This window comes from Lepisma saccharinum, chromosome 11, assembly GCF_977018435.1.
Source record: "Lepisma saccharinum chromosome 11, izLepSacc3.1, whole genome shotgun sequence".
In the NCBI taxonomy this organism is placed as follows: Eukaryota; Metazoa; Arthropoda; class Insecta; order Zygentoma; family Lepismatidae; genus Lepisma; species Lepisma saccharinum.
This window is the reverse complement of record NC_139239.1, coordinates 39,607,915-39,624,837: the sequence shown is the minus strand read 5'-3', so window position 1 is coordinate 39,624,837 and position 16,923 is coordinate 39,607,915. Positions and strand designations below refer to the sequence as shown.

General features: G+C 40.7%; 2 protein-coding genes across 3 annotated transcripts in view; both read right to left on the bottom strand.

Moving 5' to 3' along the window:
• The window catches only part of Fs (Follistatin), a 236,829-nt gene extending 235,771 nt beyond the window's left edge, over window positions 1-1,058 (bottom strand). For both annotated transcript variants that reach the window (XM_083130943.1, XM_083130944.1), the window contains exon 1: window positions 829-1,058. In XM_083130943.1, the coding sequence (XP_082987069.1) occupies window positions 829-895 (67 nt within the window). In that variant the 5' untranslated portion in view covers window positions 896-1,058. The remainder of the gene's footprint in view (window positions 1-828) is intronic.
• Window positions 1-16,923, bottom strand: part of LOC145994730 (uncharacterized) — a 402,364-nt gene that overhangs the window by 78,022 nt on the left and 307,419 nt on the right. The gene's annotated exons all lie outside the window — the stretch shown is intronic.

The window sequence follows — 16,923 nt, the reverse complement described above, 5'->3', positions numbered from 1 at the left end:
GCGAATGTGTGTGTCGTACCCTTTAATAATAATAATAAGAAGAAACGCGCTGTTTATACGTATTCATGTGCAGCGCTGATAGGACACACAGACACAAACATAATGCAAATATATTAACCGGTATTCGAAGCAAAGCTTCTTTGACTCGCAGCACATTACGCTAACTACACCACAATGACCACTGGGAAAATTTTGGAAAAGCTTCATTAGTGAATGAATTAGTGATTTTCAAGAACGGTCGATATGTGCCCACACCAGAATCGAGCCCAAGTCTCCAAGTTCCCAATTACGATAATTTTTCGAATGCCCAAAGCTTCTTGAATTCGCAGCTCATAACGCTGCGTGCACGACAATAATCACTGGGAGAAGTTTGGCAAAGTTTCATTAGTGAACACACAGGTTAATCTAGAGATTAGATCTATAGTTTCAAGAACCGCCCACACCAGAATCGAACCCCAGTCTCTAAGTTCCCAATTACGATAATTTGTCGAATGCACCGCCAAGAATGAACGATGTTTCGAACATTCTACGGCACGAATCCCGCAAACGTTAAGTCTTCTCAGACGAAATTACGAAACGTCAAAGTGTGGCACTGTGGTCGTAGCGAACTCGGTTCGCGTCCTCCAATTTTAAGGTTATTTTGACAAGAAACCGAAATTCCGTTTCGCCGGCAAACTCCGTAGATGCCACGTGCTATCGGCGTGTCAGTGAACTTGAGCAGTCAGACCTGTTGGATTCCTTCACTTCTCCCGCTCTTCTCACTCGCTAACGCACACACACACACACACACACACACACACACACGTACCCATATCCACTCTCACTTACCTTGTACCGGACTGAAGATCGCGGCGAGTAGAAGAAGATACATGAAGGGTATAGCGGGGATCCTCATGGCAAAGCTCACAGAACGACGTTTCTCGCAACACGCTCAACGTGGTCCATCACTGCGGATACTGGCCGTGGTGTTTCGCTGGTCATAACACAAATTGGTCACATGACGGAGGAGGGCGGCGCATGGCCGAGGAGGGAGACATGCTTTCGCTGCTTCGTCGTGAGAGCATCTGCCACAACTCGCAGTGAGCGACTCGAACTCACCAGGACGCTACGAACCGTGCCAACCCAAGCGGCCGCGCTCCTTGCACGATCTTCTCTCCAAATAGTCGGCGAGCAGGTGAGCGGAGAAGAGGCACACCTCCGCTGCCCGTTAGTTCGCTCGTCGCTGCTTTCGGGAGAACGCGGATCGTCCTACGGGATCTCCCGCGAACTTATCGGCACCTCGCTTGCACGTACAAGAGGGGTGAGTCCAGGGGGTTTTTATCCAGATTTTCCCACCTGGGGGGGGGGTATATTTGATTTGATTTTTGTTATTTGGCATCGCTTTTCTTCCACTTTTGGCTAATCGCGACGATGATGATAAGGGATGATATGATGAAGGGGGCACTCGCAAGTAACGCCCAGGCCGGGATTCGAACCCGAGACCCTTGGGTCGTACTGCGCTGTGGGAAGGGGGTGTAAAGGCAAATTTAGTGCCAACATTACCGCAAAATAGGCTTTAGGAAAGAATTTTAGGAGTGTGTAAATAAATCGCTAGGCTATTTGATTTTTTTTTTTATTTAGCGTCGATTTCTGCCACTTTTGGCTATCGTGACGATGAGTACAATATATGTGATATTATAAACTTGATAAACTCAGAAAAAACACATCCAGGTCCAGGCTGGGATTTGAAACCGTGATCCCTGGCATCGTAGCGTGATGTTGCTAACCACTTCGCCGTGGAGGTTGGCGAAATCATTGTGCGAGTTTGCATAGTTGAGAGCAGGGTCATAGACAAGAACCTATGTTCGGAAGGGGATGCAACCTTCGAGGGGAAAAAATGTGTGTTTCTCATTTATAGAATGTACATAAGTCACACAGCAGAAATTATACGTTTTGGGCTATATTTTTCACACAATATACACTTATGTGTAACAATTCACGCGAAAACACTAAAAATAACATAAAATACTAAATTTGCATTAATTTCAGATTGCGAATGTTAATTGCCGTACATATAGAGCACACGATACAACATATGCAATAGGTCTACAGTTAAATTTATTTGCTTAGCGTGAAAAGAAGCTAATTAATAAATGTTAATGCACTTTTCGAATTCGGCATCCAGGGTCGAGTGAGCCCATTCCTGGCTATTGTAGTGCGTGAGGGGTTGATATTATTGGGACAAATCCTAAACGCTCCTGCATGGAATCCATCAAGAGCGGTCGTGATCACAGGGTAGATTATGGGGAAGGGCTGAAGAGCCGATCTTCCGTGACAAATTAAGTGATGACCCTTCCCTGACACGTCTGAAACTATTAAAAACTAATGGTAAGTCACCAATTGGCGTAAGAGTAAATTAATCTCTCTCATGAAGGGACCTTTCTCTTACATATTTAAGTCTAGGCTGGTTTGTTCAATCTATACCTTTTTAATTCGTAAATTTTGTTTTACCCCGTTATCCCCTGCACACTTCCTGTTTTCCTTCTTTCTTCCCTGTTTCTTTGTTTCTCGTGCCTTCATATTTACCGAACGGCGCTGTATAGAGGGAGATTATTTCGAAACGAGTCACAACTCTCGTAGCAGCCAATCAACGATGCGAGCCACTGACGTCATCTCAACCCAGAACCTATCGCTAAGGCTCCTGCTCGGGCTCGCTAGACAGACTCGCGTAGTCCGCTGGAGATGTTCCGAAAGAAATTCGACTCTAACTGCATTTCTCCATTTGTTTCTGTCTTCAATTCAATTCTGGATCTGCCAATGCATTTTATCCTTCTATTCTTCATTTAGAATGCGGCGGAAAGGGTCACCCTTTTCCAAGACACTAAACTTCCCTTCCACGTAGTACAACCGGGACTGCATTTTGCAGACTAGCGAGGCTCCGGTGTCTGGACTCACGGCCAGTATAATCCTCCGTGGGGACTGTGTTGTGTCATCCATATGTGTGTGTCATTGTCCTTTCATCCTCATCTTCGCGATTAGTAAAAAGTGGCAGAAAAGCGAAATAAAATAAATCTCGGTCTCGTTTCGAGTCTTGTGTATGCATATCTCGTTCCTCTCGGTCTCGAAGGCCAAGTCTTGGTCACCTGCCAGTCTCGTGCTTAGTCTCGAAGTACAGCAACAGTTACAGCGCGTCGATGGAGAAAAATCTTCACATCTGATAGAAGCGATTAATTGATTGATCTCATTTACTTTACTTCGTCTTTCTGCCACTTTTGGCTACTCGCGAAGATGAGGATGAGCGATGATATGATAAAATTGATGAAGGGACACTCGCAAAGAACACCCACGCTTAGGCCGGGATTTGAACCGGGGTCGTTGTTACCACACCACGGAGGTGGGCACACGCGATTAAGACAATAACCTTTTGTAAATTAAGTATCTCTGTTTCACGTCTCGTTTCCACGCTACGAATCTTCGAAAAAAAAGTTATTCTATCCGGTATACAGGGTTATTCACAAAAAAAGAGCAGATTTCAAATGTTAATTTCTCACGAATTATAAAAGATAGAAACACGTGTTATACATCAATGGATAGAGGAAGGTTCAAAGTTTTATTGTTGAAAGTTTTAATGTATGCAATCAACATGAGCACCATGTGTTGCCCGACAAACATCAAGACGATACTCCATTTCTTACACACGAATTAACTGGTCCCTAGTTATTCAATTGATAGCTACAACAATTCGATGTGTATTAAATGGAACTAATAGGCAGGATTATAAAACTTTGAACATTCCTCTATCCATTGATGTACGCCACGTGTTTCTCTCTTCTATACAGGGTGCTCGGAAATTCCCCTTACAAACTCCTAGGGCTAGAAGAGGGGACTGAGTAGACAATATTTGGAATAGGAACCCATGTCCGGAAACGTACCGTTTCCGTGCTACAACCATGACAATATGTCTGATGTGCCTGTGTTGGTATGTAACCTGGTAGGCAGTACATGACGTCTGAAGATCACCTGATGGCACGTGACGTCTACAAATTGTTGCGTTCCACTGTCGACACAGGTGTTGATTAATGAATAGTAAGTTTCTTTTTTGTTCCCTTGGCATTGTTACCAAATAAATTTGTTTGTATTATGGACTGAGTCACACGTCATTCACTTCTGTACCTTACGTAACACCTCATTTGACATGCTTGTAATAAATGATTACACTTTAGGTCATCAGGTGATCTTCTGACGTCATATACTGCCTACCCGGTTGCATACCAACACAGGCACATCCGACACATTGTCATGGTTGTAGCACGGAAACGGTACGTTTCCGGACATGGGTTCCTATTCCAAATATTGTCTACTTAGTCCCCTCTACTAGCCCTAGGAGTTTGTAAGGGTAATTTCCGAGCACCCTGTAGTTCGTGAGAAATAAACATTTGAAATCTGCTCTTTCTTTCCGAATGACCCTGTATATGCAACGATGCGGAACAGTCTTAAATATTTGTCGAGTCCACTGTATGCACAGTAAGGCTAATCGGGACTTGACCTACAGTTTAAAGTGGGATCCGAACCAATTGTGCCTCCACCTGGTATTGAACACTGGACCCCTTGATTACAAGGCGCGTAGGTTACCACTATGCCATCGGAGAGGCCATTATACGTAAATGGAATTCCCCCCAATAACGCGCTCGACCACCAAGCCGGCTACCAACATATGTGTTTGTTTGTTACCAAGTCTCAGAATTAGTTGACCAAAATACTACTTCTATACCAAAAAATATTTCTCATAAAAACCGTTTAAAATTAAGGAGATCTAATGACAAACATGCAAAACGGAATGTCATAACTCGCCTTTTTCTAATGTCTCTCCAAAGTACCTCTCGTGAAACTTCCAGAAGGTCTCCACAAGACAGAAAAATCGCACCTGTCAACCTGTCCTATGCGATTTCACGCGGTGACGTTAACATTTCGATGGGATAACCCGTTATGACGTAACAAAAATTACATCCTGTTGGCGCCTCGCTTACTGTGAATTCTCGTCGACTTATTTAACGTCGTATATTTGTATCATTAAAATAACCGTAGCAACAAGGATGGAGAGAAAGCGACGGTAAAATCGAAGTAAGTAAATGTACTATCCCAGGATTCGCCCAGAGTGACGTCAGAAACAAAACAATAGTACTTAAAATGCCCAGTCTCGTTCAGTCTTAAAGGCACGAGGAACAGTTTCCACGTCCGGTCGGACGCGAGGACCCGAAACTGCTCCTCCCCCACCTACCTTCCCCCGCGGAAAGCTGGAGAAAGAGAGGTCAGTGCGCTGGATATGGCGACGACAATACAATACAAGGTGTTTTAAAAATGACTTTTTCAACTTTGAAAGCATAATAGAAATTTATTCAGATAACTTACAGAGTAGGTTGAGGTGCCATTGTAAAGCAAAACACCTTAAGTTTTGACTCACGCAGTCCATTAGTACCGAACTCACCTACCAATAGCGCTGTCAGGATTGTTCTTGAAAATGGCTATTTTTACTAGTGCTCGCTGTGTGTTCGTTCAGTTCGACGAGGACGACCAAGATGGACGCCTTTACTATCAGCAAGATGGGGTACCACCACACTACCACGTAGAGGTCCGAGATTTTCTTGATACTCGATTCCCAGGCCGGTGGATTCGTCGTGCAGGTACAATTGCATGGTCACCTCGCTCTCCAGATTTGACCCCGCTAATTTTTTTGTGTGGGTTTCATTACCACCTTTACCTGCTGATCTTGCTGAGCTGAGACTTCGAATTAACGCCGCCGCTGCAGAAGTGACGCCTGTCTTACTGGTGAAAGTTTGGAATGAAATCGACTTCAGGTGGGATGTATGCCGCAATGGTAGCCACATCGACCCAACATGAATGTTGTATGACAAACTTGATGTGTTTTGCTTTGCAATGGCACCTCAACCGACTCTGTAAGTTATCTGAATAAATTTCTATATGCTTTCAAAATTGTAAAGTCCTTTTTGAACCACCCTGTATTTTGACACAAAAACGGGACATCCCAAGGAGGTAACTTTACCCCCTCCTAATTAGGTCTAATTATACAATTATTGTTATTATTAAATTATTATTATTATTTCTTATAGTATGAATCACATAAATGGTACATCATAAACACTATCTACCAGGTACATAAAATATGATCTCCCGTTGTCAAGAGCTTTATTTTTTATAATCTCGGTATGACTTACATACTGTAGTGTTTCTTTTCCCTTCTGACCCTACGCTGAAGTTGAGGAATGCCAGAAGTATTTATCAGAAGAACGAATCTTCTTGAGAACAACTTTATTCTTCACTAACCGTTAATAAAACTTACCGAAAAAATTACCTCAAACACAAAACGCGGGACTTGTCTTTCGAATTTCTGTCAAGACACAGGAATTCATTCTTTTTAAGACTATTCATGCTAAAAATTCCTAAATTATTTAAGAATTTTTAGCATGAAATATCTCTCAAATTTAGACTTGGTTTTCAAGCTATACCCTATAATCTTATATTGATTTTTTGGAACAGTAGACCTTTCTGAACACGAACTCTGGTGTTATATGTAACAAAAAGGCCCGTAGCGAGGGGTAAGGTATGGGAGCTGAAGCCTAGAGCACCATGCACAGAGGGCAATACCAAAGATTTCTTAAATAATAATACGTAATAATAATAATAAAAAAACGCAAAGTGTAAATATCACAAACCATGGCACCAGAAGAAAATATCGAAGGACGCGCATAAAAAGTTGGTGTTTGGTAGTGTCGGGGTGAGTGGAGGAGGAGCACCAAATCACAATGCTGCCTAGGGCGCCAAAAAATATGTAGCTACAGGATGGTAAAAGGTACGTGTTACAACTGGTGCGCACCTAGTTGTGGTCAACTTCGTGGTGGTCAAGGGGTTCCTCGTTCGATACCCGGAACATGGCACAGTGGTGAACAACTAAGAAGCCAGTATTACAAAGTACGAAAGTTATTTAATGTTACAGTGGTAACGTTGAAAATGCAGCAAAAAGGAAACAAAATGTTACATGTGGTACATTTACGACTACATTTGATGTATAGGCTACTTCACTATACACACACGGGTGTTCACATGCACATGCTAACCGTAACAGAGCACGCCACTGCAATCTCTATGCTATCTGAGAGCAATAAGATCTCTCACATGAAATATCCTAAAACTCACAGCGCGTTCAAGAAAAACTATTTTTATGTACTATTCCGCTTAATAACCTTACTATGCCAGAAGAGAGGAATTAATGTAAATAGCAACAATTCTCAAAATAAATTTGACTTCCATATGTACACAAGTGTGTATTTGTGTGTTAATTTACACGTTATGAATATTCTAAAACTGGAATAAATGAAGATAATGGTCTGTCACACTCGATAAAGGCATAACGGTACAAGTACACGTCTTCTCAAGCTTAGCAAATACCAAACAAGGCAACAAAACAGAACTGATACAGTTGCAAGTAAATGCGCACCAAGGAATCCAACTGTCATAAACATTTACCACAATATAGACCTCAAATGTGCATAATTTGAAACGTTTCCAAGACAGGGAAAATTACATTATCTTGTACCATGTTTAAACCAGTCGGCTGATGCATAACCAGATCAATCGATCAAGTTATGAATCTGCTCTACCTAGGTACACGTCTCAATTCAAAAGCTCAAAACCTATCGCATTTAAGGCGCTTACAACATTCAACAATTTGCTTCCATTCCATCTGCCTCCACTTTCTTATAAAAAATTTAAACATCACTATGTAGTTCTTAAAAGGATGCTAGCATCAAGATACTGGGGTCATAATAGTACCTTAAAACGGAGGAAATCGGATATGAAGTACACCAGAAAGCAAACATTCTGCACCCGTATCCCTAGCCATCTACAGTACTATTCAGGTTCGAATGAGAGAGAGTGAGTTTCATTGTATGGTGAACGCATACAGTATTCAGCAAAAGTTGTTTCGGGCAGGGAAAGGTGTTGAATTACTATCCATACAGATGAAAGTGTAAACGTAAGGGGTAAAGATGTTATTGTCCAGATACCAAACCCCAGCCAGAACCGTACTGCGCAGACTTGGTTAAGTTACTAAAGAAGTAACGTCTTGTCTTACAGTTATCGTTATTAACACGTTACTTCTAGACAAAACAGGGTACCACCAAAATATATACATTCTAAGGCTGTCTCCTTGAAACTATTGTTCGTTCGTTTCAAATCATGTGCTCCAAATAACAAAACTTTTAATTGGATACTAACTTGCACGTTGTGACGTTAGATCTCAATAGAACATCTCCAAAAAGCATGAGCATTTCTGTTCATTTAGAAAAAATTTACTCCTCTTCTGGATTTCCGCCTCGGTGACGGCCAGCGAAAATAATCATACTTATTCTGAACATATGTTATCTTCTGATTCGTTGGCGGTTTCCTTTGAGTTCTCGAACGTCGCATTTCACGGAACAACGCGAGGTAATACGACAATGATTGATTGATTGATTTGTTTTATTTTCCTTAGCTTTTTGTGCCACTTTTGGCTAATTTGCGATGAGTGATGATATGATGAAATTCATGAATTTACATTCACAAACATCCATACCCAGGCCAGGATTCGAACCCGAGACCTCTGGCGTCGTAGCGCGATGTGCTAAACACTCCGCCACGGGGGTCGGCTAAATAATTACGACAATGAGAAATTGGCAGACTATTACATTCACCACCGCCTGTGCCAATAACATGCACGAAGTAGATTGCTTTAGCCAGCTCACGGCTATAATAGTATCGATTCAACCATCTTGTCTGCATTCTGCCTAAAGAAACATCTTGGTAATGAGATAAATCATTTATTACTTTCGCTAAATCCCCAGCGTTTATACTTCTGTTTACGGAGCAGTAAATCGTGATGGATGATCTGTTGAAACTGGAGTGTCCAAATTCTGGTACAAAAGCCGTAAAGGAAATATGCATTTATAATAGACAAGGTATTACCCATAAAAGTTTCAGCATGTGCTGACGAAGGTTGGGAAGTCCATTGACTCAAGAACTGCAGTAGCATTGTTTTTTGTCTACTCACGTAACAATGGATGTTCTTAGTGTCCCAAAAATGAGGAGTATTGTTGCATAAGGCTTTATTTGCGCAAATCCTTGCAAAATGTTCGTCCGTCGGAGACGAAGGCATACGCAGGAGTTATTGTTGGGTTGTGGTCAAAGTGTCTGTACCACTGTCAAAATACATCTTGAAAATTCGATTGTTTCAGAAACAATCCTTACAGCCTTAGCTTCTAACATGGGTAAGGAGGTTTTAGTCCTCAGAGATACATGTTAATTTTAATTATGGTAAGGGGCTTGGCTCCGTATAATGTGACGGGTGAAATTAGCCTAATGACGCACTCACAATTTTAATTTCAATCAATCACAATCTGCATTTTAATTTTTCCGATAATATTGCATTCCATCACATTTCATAATGCACATGTCAATATGCTGTTTAAAATAGTATCACTATTGTTGAATATATTTTTGTGCTTAAGTTCAAGTGTCAAACAGTAAGCAAACAGAAATTCAGCCCTTAGCGACATTAGCGCCATGCAGCGGAGAAAAACCTGAACGAACATGCAATTTCATTCTGTTTAATGCAGCCTGATACATATTTTCATCATTGAAACATTTTCGTGGTTCAAGACGACTACTTTTTTAAAGATCCACTCTTTTGGAATTTCATTCGCCGTCTATTAAAAAAAGGTCCTTCCCCGATAATAGCGCCTTCTGTCTTCCGTACAGGGTTCCCACGCAAACTCCAAATCCATTTTCCCTGAGATTTCCCTGAGTTTTCAAGAATCCTCATATTTTTTCCAGAGTATTGAATGCAGAGTAAATGACTACTATAATTTTACAATGGCCTCCTCCATTTCACCTCATAGCCATATCATCCTCACCTTCTTTATTACTGTTGTTTTCTGATGCAAATAACAAAACTAGTTCAATAATAAAATAAAATTACACTTCTTTGCATGTAATTAAGAACAAAGATGACCAGTTTTCTAGAATTTTAAACAACTCTGAAACAATTTCTAACATATCTGATATAGAACATTGAAATATTTTCAAACTTTTCATACATGTTTATAAATGGATACAATATCAATTAATCTGTAATGCATACAATAATAGTTAAGACAAACAAATTATTGGAATTTTTAAAACATATAAAAATGAAGTGACAATTAATAGTACCGATTTAAAAAGGAATAATAAGTTACTTAGACTCAAATATAAAACAAGAAATGTACTTAATGTCTGATACAGCAAATTAAGAAACTTTACTCAGAAGCTTCAAGTTTTTTTAATTGTTCTGCAATAGCCTTTGCATCTTCTTGCATCTTATGTTGTTTGGCTTGTAAAGCACGGATCTCACTTGCTTTACGTTTCATTTCTTTCCTTTTGTCTTCTTTGTGATCACATTTCTTTCTCATCTTCTGCAATGCTTCTTCGTATCTAATATGTGCACCTTTAACACTCTGGATCATATCTTTGCTTACTTCTACATTTGACACTCCTCCTACCACTTTCACTGCATCATAAACTTGCCGAATAGTCACAACAGACTCTTCTTTCAAGTTTTCTATTAAAACCTGCTTATTTACAGAAAAAACACTTTCCACATATGCCTTGCCATGTGATAAAATCAAAACCAACTTAACAGTGCTCCAAAATAAGTGTAATCTAAGATGAAGAAGTGAGGAATGCTAGTACGTAATGGTAAGTTAGTGACAGTTGCAAGTGCAAGTGTGATGGGGGGTTAAGTATACACCATTCGACTGGCCTTCATTCACCTCATGATATTCAATTTCTGGCATATCTGTTGAGAAAACTATTTCACTACATGATATTAATGTAGATCTGCTGGTCTTACCAGTAATTCCATTTTACACATATGTGAGCTTTTGAGGCATGTAAAAATTCACATGTCATGCCATGACTATAACAATAGTTGAACATGATCAAAAACTTAAAATATGAACAAGTATTTATGAACAGTACATAATTCATATATGGCACTAGTAAGTAAATATTTAAAATTCTGTTCTAAATGCAGTAAATACACAATCAACAATATTGTACACAAAAGATGGTAGAAAATAAATATTTCCCTAAACAGGACACTCCTATTTTTTTACTATTTTGTAAAAAAAGAAGGAAGAAATCAGATGGACACTGGTTAACTTTGGACATCAGGTTATCTTTATTATGCGTTTTCCACATCTTGAAATATATTTTACGTCATGTAAAAGATCAAAATCGGCTAATTAAATTTTAAAAATAGCAAAATTTATGAGGGTATACACTTGGTCACCAGCCCTGGAATCACATTTAAAAACAAGAAACAAACAAATAGATACGAGTTCCTTGCTGAAAGAGAATGTTACAACAGCTTGGATTATCCACAGACAGGAGCATATTATAATCCCTCAGTTTTGCTTCATTGGGAACCATTAAGCAATTACAAGATTTTCCCTGAGATTTGTATTTTTTTCAAATCCCCTGAGATTTCCAGGTTTTCCAGGTGTGTGGGAACCCTGTCTGTAGTGGCACAGGAACATGTCCGATACTCAATTATCGCGTGAGGTTCTGGGCAACTACAGAAACTTCAAAAAATACAAATACAAAAGAGTATGAAAAACAGAAATTAATTTGATTTGTGACATTCAGGAGATTATACCTATAAAAATAATGATTTTTGGAGAAAATATGAATAAAAATTGCATGAAAGTTAGTAAAATGTTAATATAGTAGTTAATAAAAAAAGAAGCCTCAGTACTTATTTGCTGTAGGCGGAGTTGTGAATTTGAAGAAAAAGAAACCATTACTGTGGAAAACAAAATTTATGGAAATTATTGGTATATTTACTGTGACGCCAAACCAATATATCAGTATTCGAATCCCAACAGTCCTCACACCTCTCTCTTGCTACCTTTACTGCACGACCTGTTTTACATTAGTACACATGTTCCTTTGAAGACGTTGTTAAGACTTCGGTCAATAACAATAGCGATATAATTGGCAGTGCGGAAATGAATGTAGACATAATAATCTGTTCATACGCAGGGAAGCAGACCAGTCGCGAGTATGCCACAATAGTAGATATCACAATAGAACTCGAGAAACGTTTTGTTTCTCTCACTGGTGAGCCTTTGTTCGGATGTTGCATTGCAATGCATCCTTGGAAACGTGCATGGTCTTTAAGTATTGTTAGTTGCATGTTAGCGCATTCCACCTTATATTGACATTCCATCTTCATCATTTCTTATCTTTCCCATACCTCGTCACAAACAAAGAGAACAAACAAGAGTTAGCTTCTTCATAAACAGGCTAATCGGGACTGAATCTACAGTTTTAATCAGTGGCGACGAATGGGTTCCAAAACCGGGGGGGGTGCAAGATGCCAAAACTGGGGGCAAAGACACTATATTTCCCTTTGTAGATAAGATTTAGCATAGTGCGAAGGGCAAAATTGGGGGAAAATGGGGGGCATCTGCGCCCCCCCCTAATCGCCGCCATTGCTAATTTGAATCATGAATTTTAAATTTATCAGACATACATTTACGTTATACGTACTTCCTATTTCATTAAGCCATACTCTTAACCATATTGACATTTTCTTAAGAATTCCAAACTCAACTAATATATTACATATAATGTATCTCCTTTAACTTATATCAGCCACCCAGGGAATCGAACCCGGCTCTCAGAGTCAGACGCCTTACCGACTAGACCGCATAAATCGGTTCTGGCTCAAATCAATGGGTACCTGGGGAGTAAAGGCGGCCGGAGCATGGTGCTGATCACATCATCTCCAAAATGATCTAAATCGAGAATGTGTGGGGTCCTACCCTACATGCCGTAAATGTGCCTTCGTGGAACGGTGCTATATGCACGGGGAATTTTACCTTTACTTTAACTTATGTAGTCCTTATGATTACATTCCTACATTCCTTAAAGTTGATTTCTTACTTTTAAAATCACATTGACAACCATAATAATTTCATTAGCATATGGGAACTGGTCTTGCAAGAAAATTTTTAGATTATGATATGGAAAGGTAAGATACTACAAGGTACTACACTTTGTTATACTGCTTTGTTTAAGGTTAGATAATTAATCTGTGAATCAATTAATTTTACACCATATTTAATTGATTCATCTATAAATCAATGCGAGCAGCTTTGTTATTTTTTAGTAGATAACAACTTTCAACTTTATGTCCTGAAATATTTAGTTTGTGAATCGGTTTTTGTAACCTCATATCACATTTTCTTGAGTAAGACGACAAAATATATTCTCTTAGGATAACAAGCTGTTATCAACATGCACGTTTATCCTGATTTGTGAATTTAAATTTGCAAACGCTTTATATTTGTAATTTCCTTGATCACATTTTGGTCATTCCTGTGTAATAATAACAGATATACACAAGAAAAAAAGTGCTTTAGTTGGGTGCTTAGGAAATAAGTGACGAAGAACAGAAAACGAGTGAAAAATGTGGCCCCTAGAGGCTCGTCGCATAAGCCTATATACAATAGAGCACAACAACTCATACAGGTAACAATACTTGCAACTGAGCGCACCGATTATTGCCGATGCAGCATGAATGTGTTAGGCCCTGGTTAACCTCGAGACAGAGTTTTTGTATAAGAAAAGGAACAAGCGTTTAGCACAGTCGTTTTTAACTTTTAACTACAGCGGGGCATTTTCACATTCTGTAAGGGACTGACGGCACGCAACGCAGTTCGTATGTAATAAATATATTGCGATGTCACGGTATCTTGTGACATGTGAAACGCAGTTCGATATAAATTATTTTTTGTTTATTGATTCATTTTATGCACAAACATGAAAGTGTGAGGTTTGATTTTATTTTTGTGAATAAACTTGTATCCGAGCCAGACGTCGGGAGTTGGGGACGAGTTTTCCTTGAGTGACAGCCGCCGCTTAGAACATGACATATTTGCACCAACGCGGAGATAAGGAAAGATTATTTTCGCCGCTACCGGGCTCGAGTCGCAGCGGGCGTTCGAACCCATGTTCACGGATGACCAGAGAGATCAGCTGGAGCTCAAGCCTGCAAGGATCGACGACGCGCACTTGACCGCGTTTCAAGACAATGGAGAGAGGTCATTTCCATCCCCTGAGAAAGCGAAGCCAAGCCACTAGAGCGTCCTGTTCAACGGAAGAATTCGAATCTCTTATATATAGGCGGTGCTACCATCCCAAACACAGTTTTTGACCCGGATTTCACAGAGAGAGCATCTCCGCGCTACACTCTCGCGTGATCATTGCTTTGTGTCCGTGAACTTCGTTTCCTTACGTACTGTGAGCGACTTGCGGATAGGGAGTTACCAGTGTGCGCCTTATTTTGGTGAAGATTACGCGGTGATTTGTTTTTGCCAAGCGTGGACTACATAAGGATGGAGGGCTAAAGAAGATAGAGAAGGGGGGCGTCGCTTCCCTGACGCCTGCAACGACGCCGAAGCCAGTCAGACGACGCCGAAACCAAACACTGCCCAAAGCCCGAAGGACGCTGTCAGATCGACGTCCCAACCAAAGCCCGAAGGACGCCGTCAGATCGACGTCCCAACCAAAGCCCGAAGGACGTCTTCAGAGAGAGAGATTGAAGGACGACTCCAGAACGACGCCGATCGAAGCCAGAGGGAGAGATTGAAGGACGACTCCAGAACGACGCTTCCAGACGACGCCGAATCGAAGCCCGTCACCAGAGAGATTCCGAACCGACGCGTGACCACGTACACCCGACGCTAGTGACAAGAGGAACGCCCGAAGTTCTGAGGAGGTGCAAGTACACCATATCGTCGCAATTATTCTTCGTCGCGATCGACCTCGGAGGACAATTTCGCCACAAAGGAACCGTGTGCAAGTCCCGCGTCCAGGAGAGATGAAGGACCACGCCATGTAGCAGAGTCTGGTACAGTATACTTCAGAGGGTCTCATGTACATGTAAACGTGCGTCGTTATTATCAACACCGTACAGTTAACGCCGACGTCTCACTTATTTGCAAAGTTACTCAGGAAAACCCAAACCTAACTTCCGCGTCTAAAAATTGTTTTGGTATTGTTATAAAAAAGGGTTATTTCATGTTCAGATGTTCTAATTTAATTGTCTGCATTCAGCGTTAGAAGCTCCATTTCATTTCTTTAATATTTAGTATAAATGGTCAAAGTGTGCTCCATTTCTTGTGTAACCGACCGCCCCGTCGCGCCATTTAATTTGTCAATACTTGACTGATGAGTCCTTTTTAATTGTGGAAAGTGTAAATTTTATTGCAAGGTCGTGCGCATGAAGTAGTATTATTTGTTGCATAGTGGTTTTTAAGGTAATTTTTGCTCGCGCCGACGATTGATTAGTGTATTCCGGCAGCTGGAGCCAATTAAGTTTTTGCATCACTATGTGATTGAGTAGTTGTTCTCATTGGACGAGAGAGGCTTGTGTCTAATGCCCCCGTCCGAGAAACTTGTATAATGTCGTGCATACGACTGGGTGCAAACGTTCATTCGAACGAAAGATTTAACCACGCCGACCCAATTGTCTTAGTTAACCGCTTTCCGAGGGCTGGCACTTAAGTTAATTTAAAAGAGCACAGGAGCTGGCAGACAAATGCCCTAAATTCACATAAAGGTTTAAAATTAAAAGGAATGGTATGTTAATGAGATCCATGATTTGTATCCATACTTCACATGTAAAAATACCTCATGTGTGTGAAAGAGAGATAGAATGAATGAGAGAGCGTTTGAGGAGGCTTTGTAAACAGTTGTTGATTGCAATATTTCTTTGTTGTTACAATATATATTCACTCTTTTACCGTTCGTCAGTGTTGTTATTTGACGTTTTTCAGGTACCAGATATTATGCTATTAGTGTTTTATGAATGTTCGAATCTACATATCAAAGGTAAACAAAACAGTGTAACATTTCAAGGTATTAATCTCCGCCTCGCAATAGTATGACAATAAACGACCGTCTCAGTACCGAACTTGATAACTGGACCGTGAGTCACGACCGGTCTCCCGTACACGTAACGACGTTTGGCCCCGTGCCGGGGTATGATTGACACGTCATTTCGGGGGCCGTGAGTGCACTCGTTACATTTGGCGCCGCGAACATGGGACGGCAACTTTTGTCATGTCTTTCCAGGAAAGCCAGGTTGCGAGAGCGGTAGAAATTTCATTGTTGTATACGTCACGCATAAAATTCTTGTGTTAGGTTCCTGGTTATTTGTGTGTTTTTCGTTTTGTATTTCGAGGGTTATTTTCATGTATTTGTCGTAGGTTCACGTGTAAGGACACGTTTTTGGGCGTAATTGGTAACAATAGGGCAGATATTTTTTTCGGCGAAAGCAGCAAGGGCAGCTGCATAGGGCATTTTTTATGTACTTTTTGTGTACTATTTTTGGTAGTTGGCGTAATTTATGGCATCAGGCTGAGTTGCGGGATAAGGGATTCCCGACGGACCTCCTTTTTCTTTTTATGTATCGATTTGTAATTCACATTTTGTGTGAGCTCGCGTAAGTTTGCTTAACTGTCCCAAAGTGTGACATAAGATTGAGCAGATAATTAAGGAAAGGCCTTCATGAGATTAAGAAATCGTCGCATAGACTGTTTGAACAAGAGTGACGTCATGATGGTTTGCAAGGTTTGTGGACAGGAATTTCATGATTTCGAAGTCGACAGCGAGGGAGATTCCGGACCGGTTTGTCTCCAGTGCAAGAGCCCGCCAGGAATGGAAAGGGAGATACCAAGTGCCCAGGGGGGTACATCGTCACGTGCGGACAGCGACCACAGCAAGGAAGAAGATGACGTAGGAAGTGGCAGTGGTGCCAACCAATTCCAGCTGCTTCTCCAG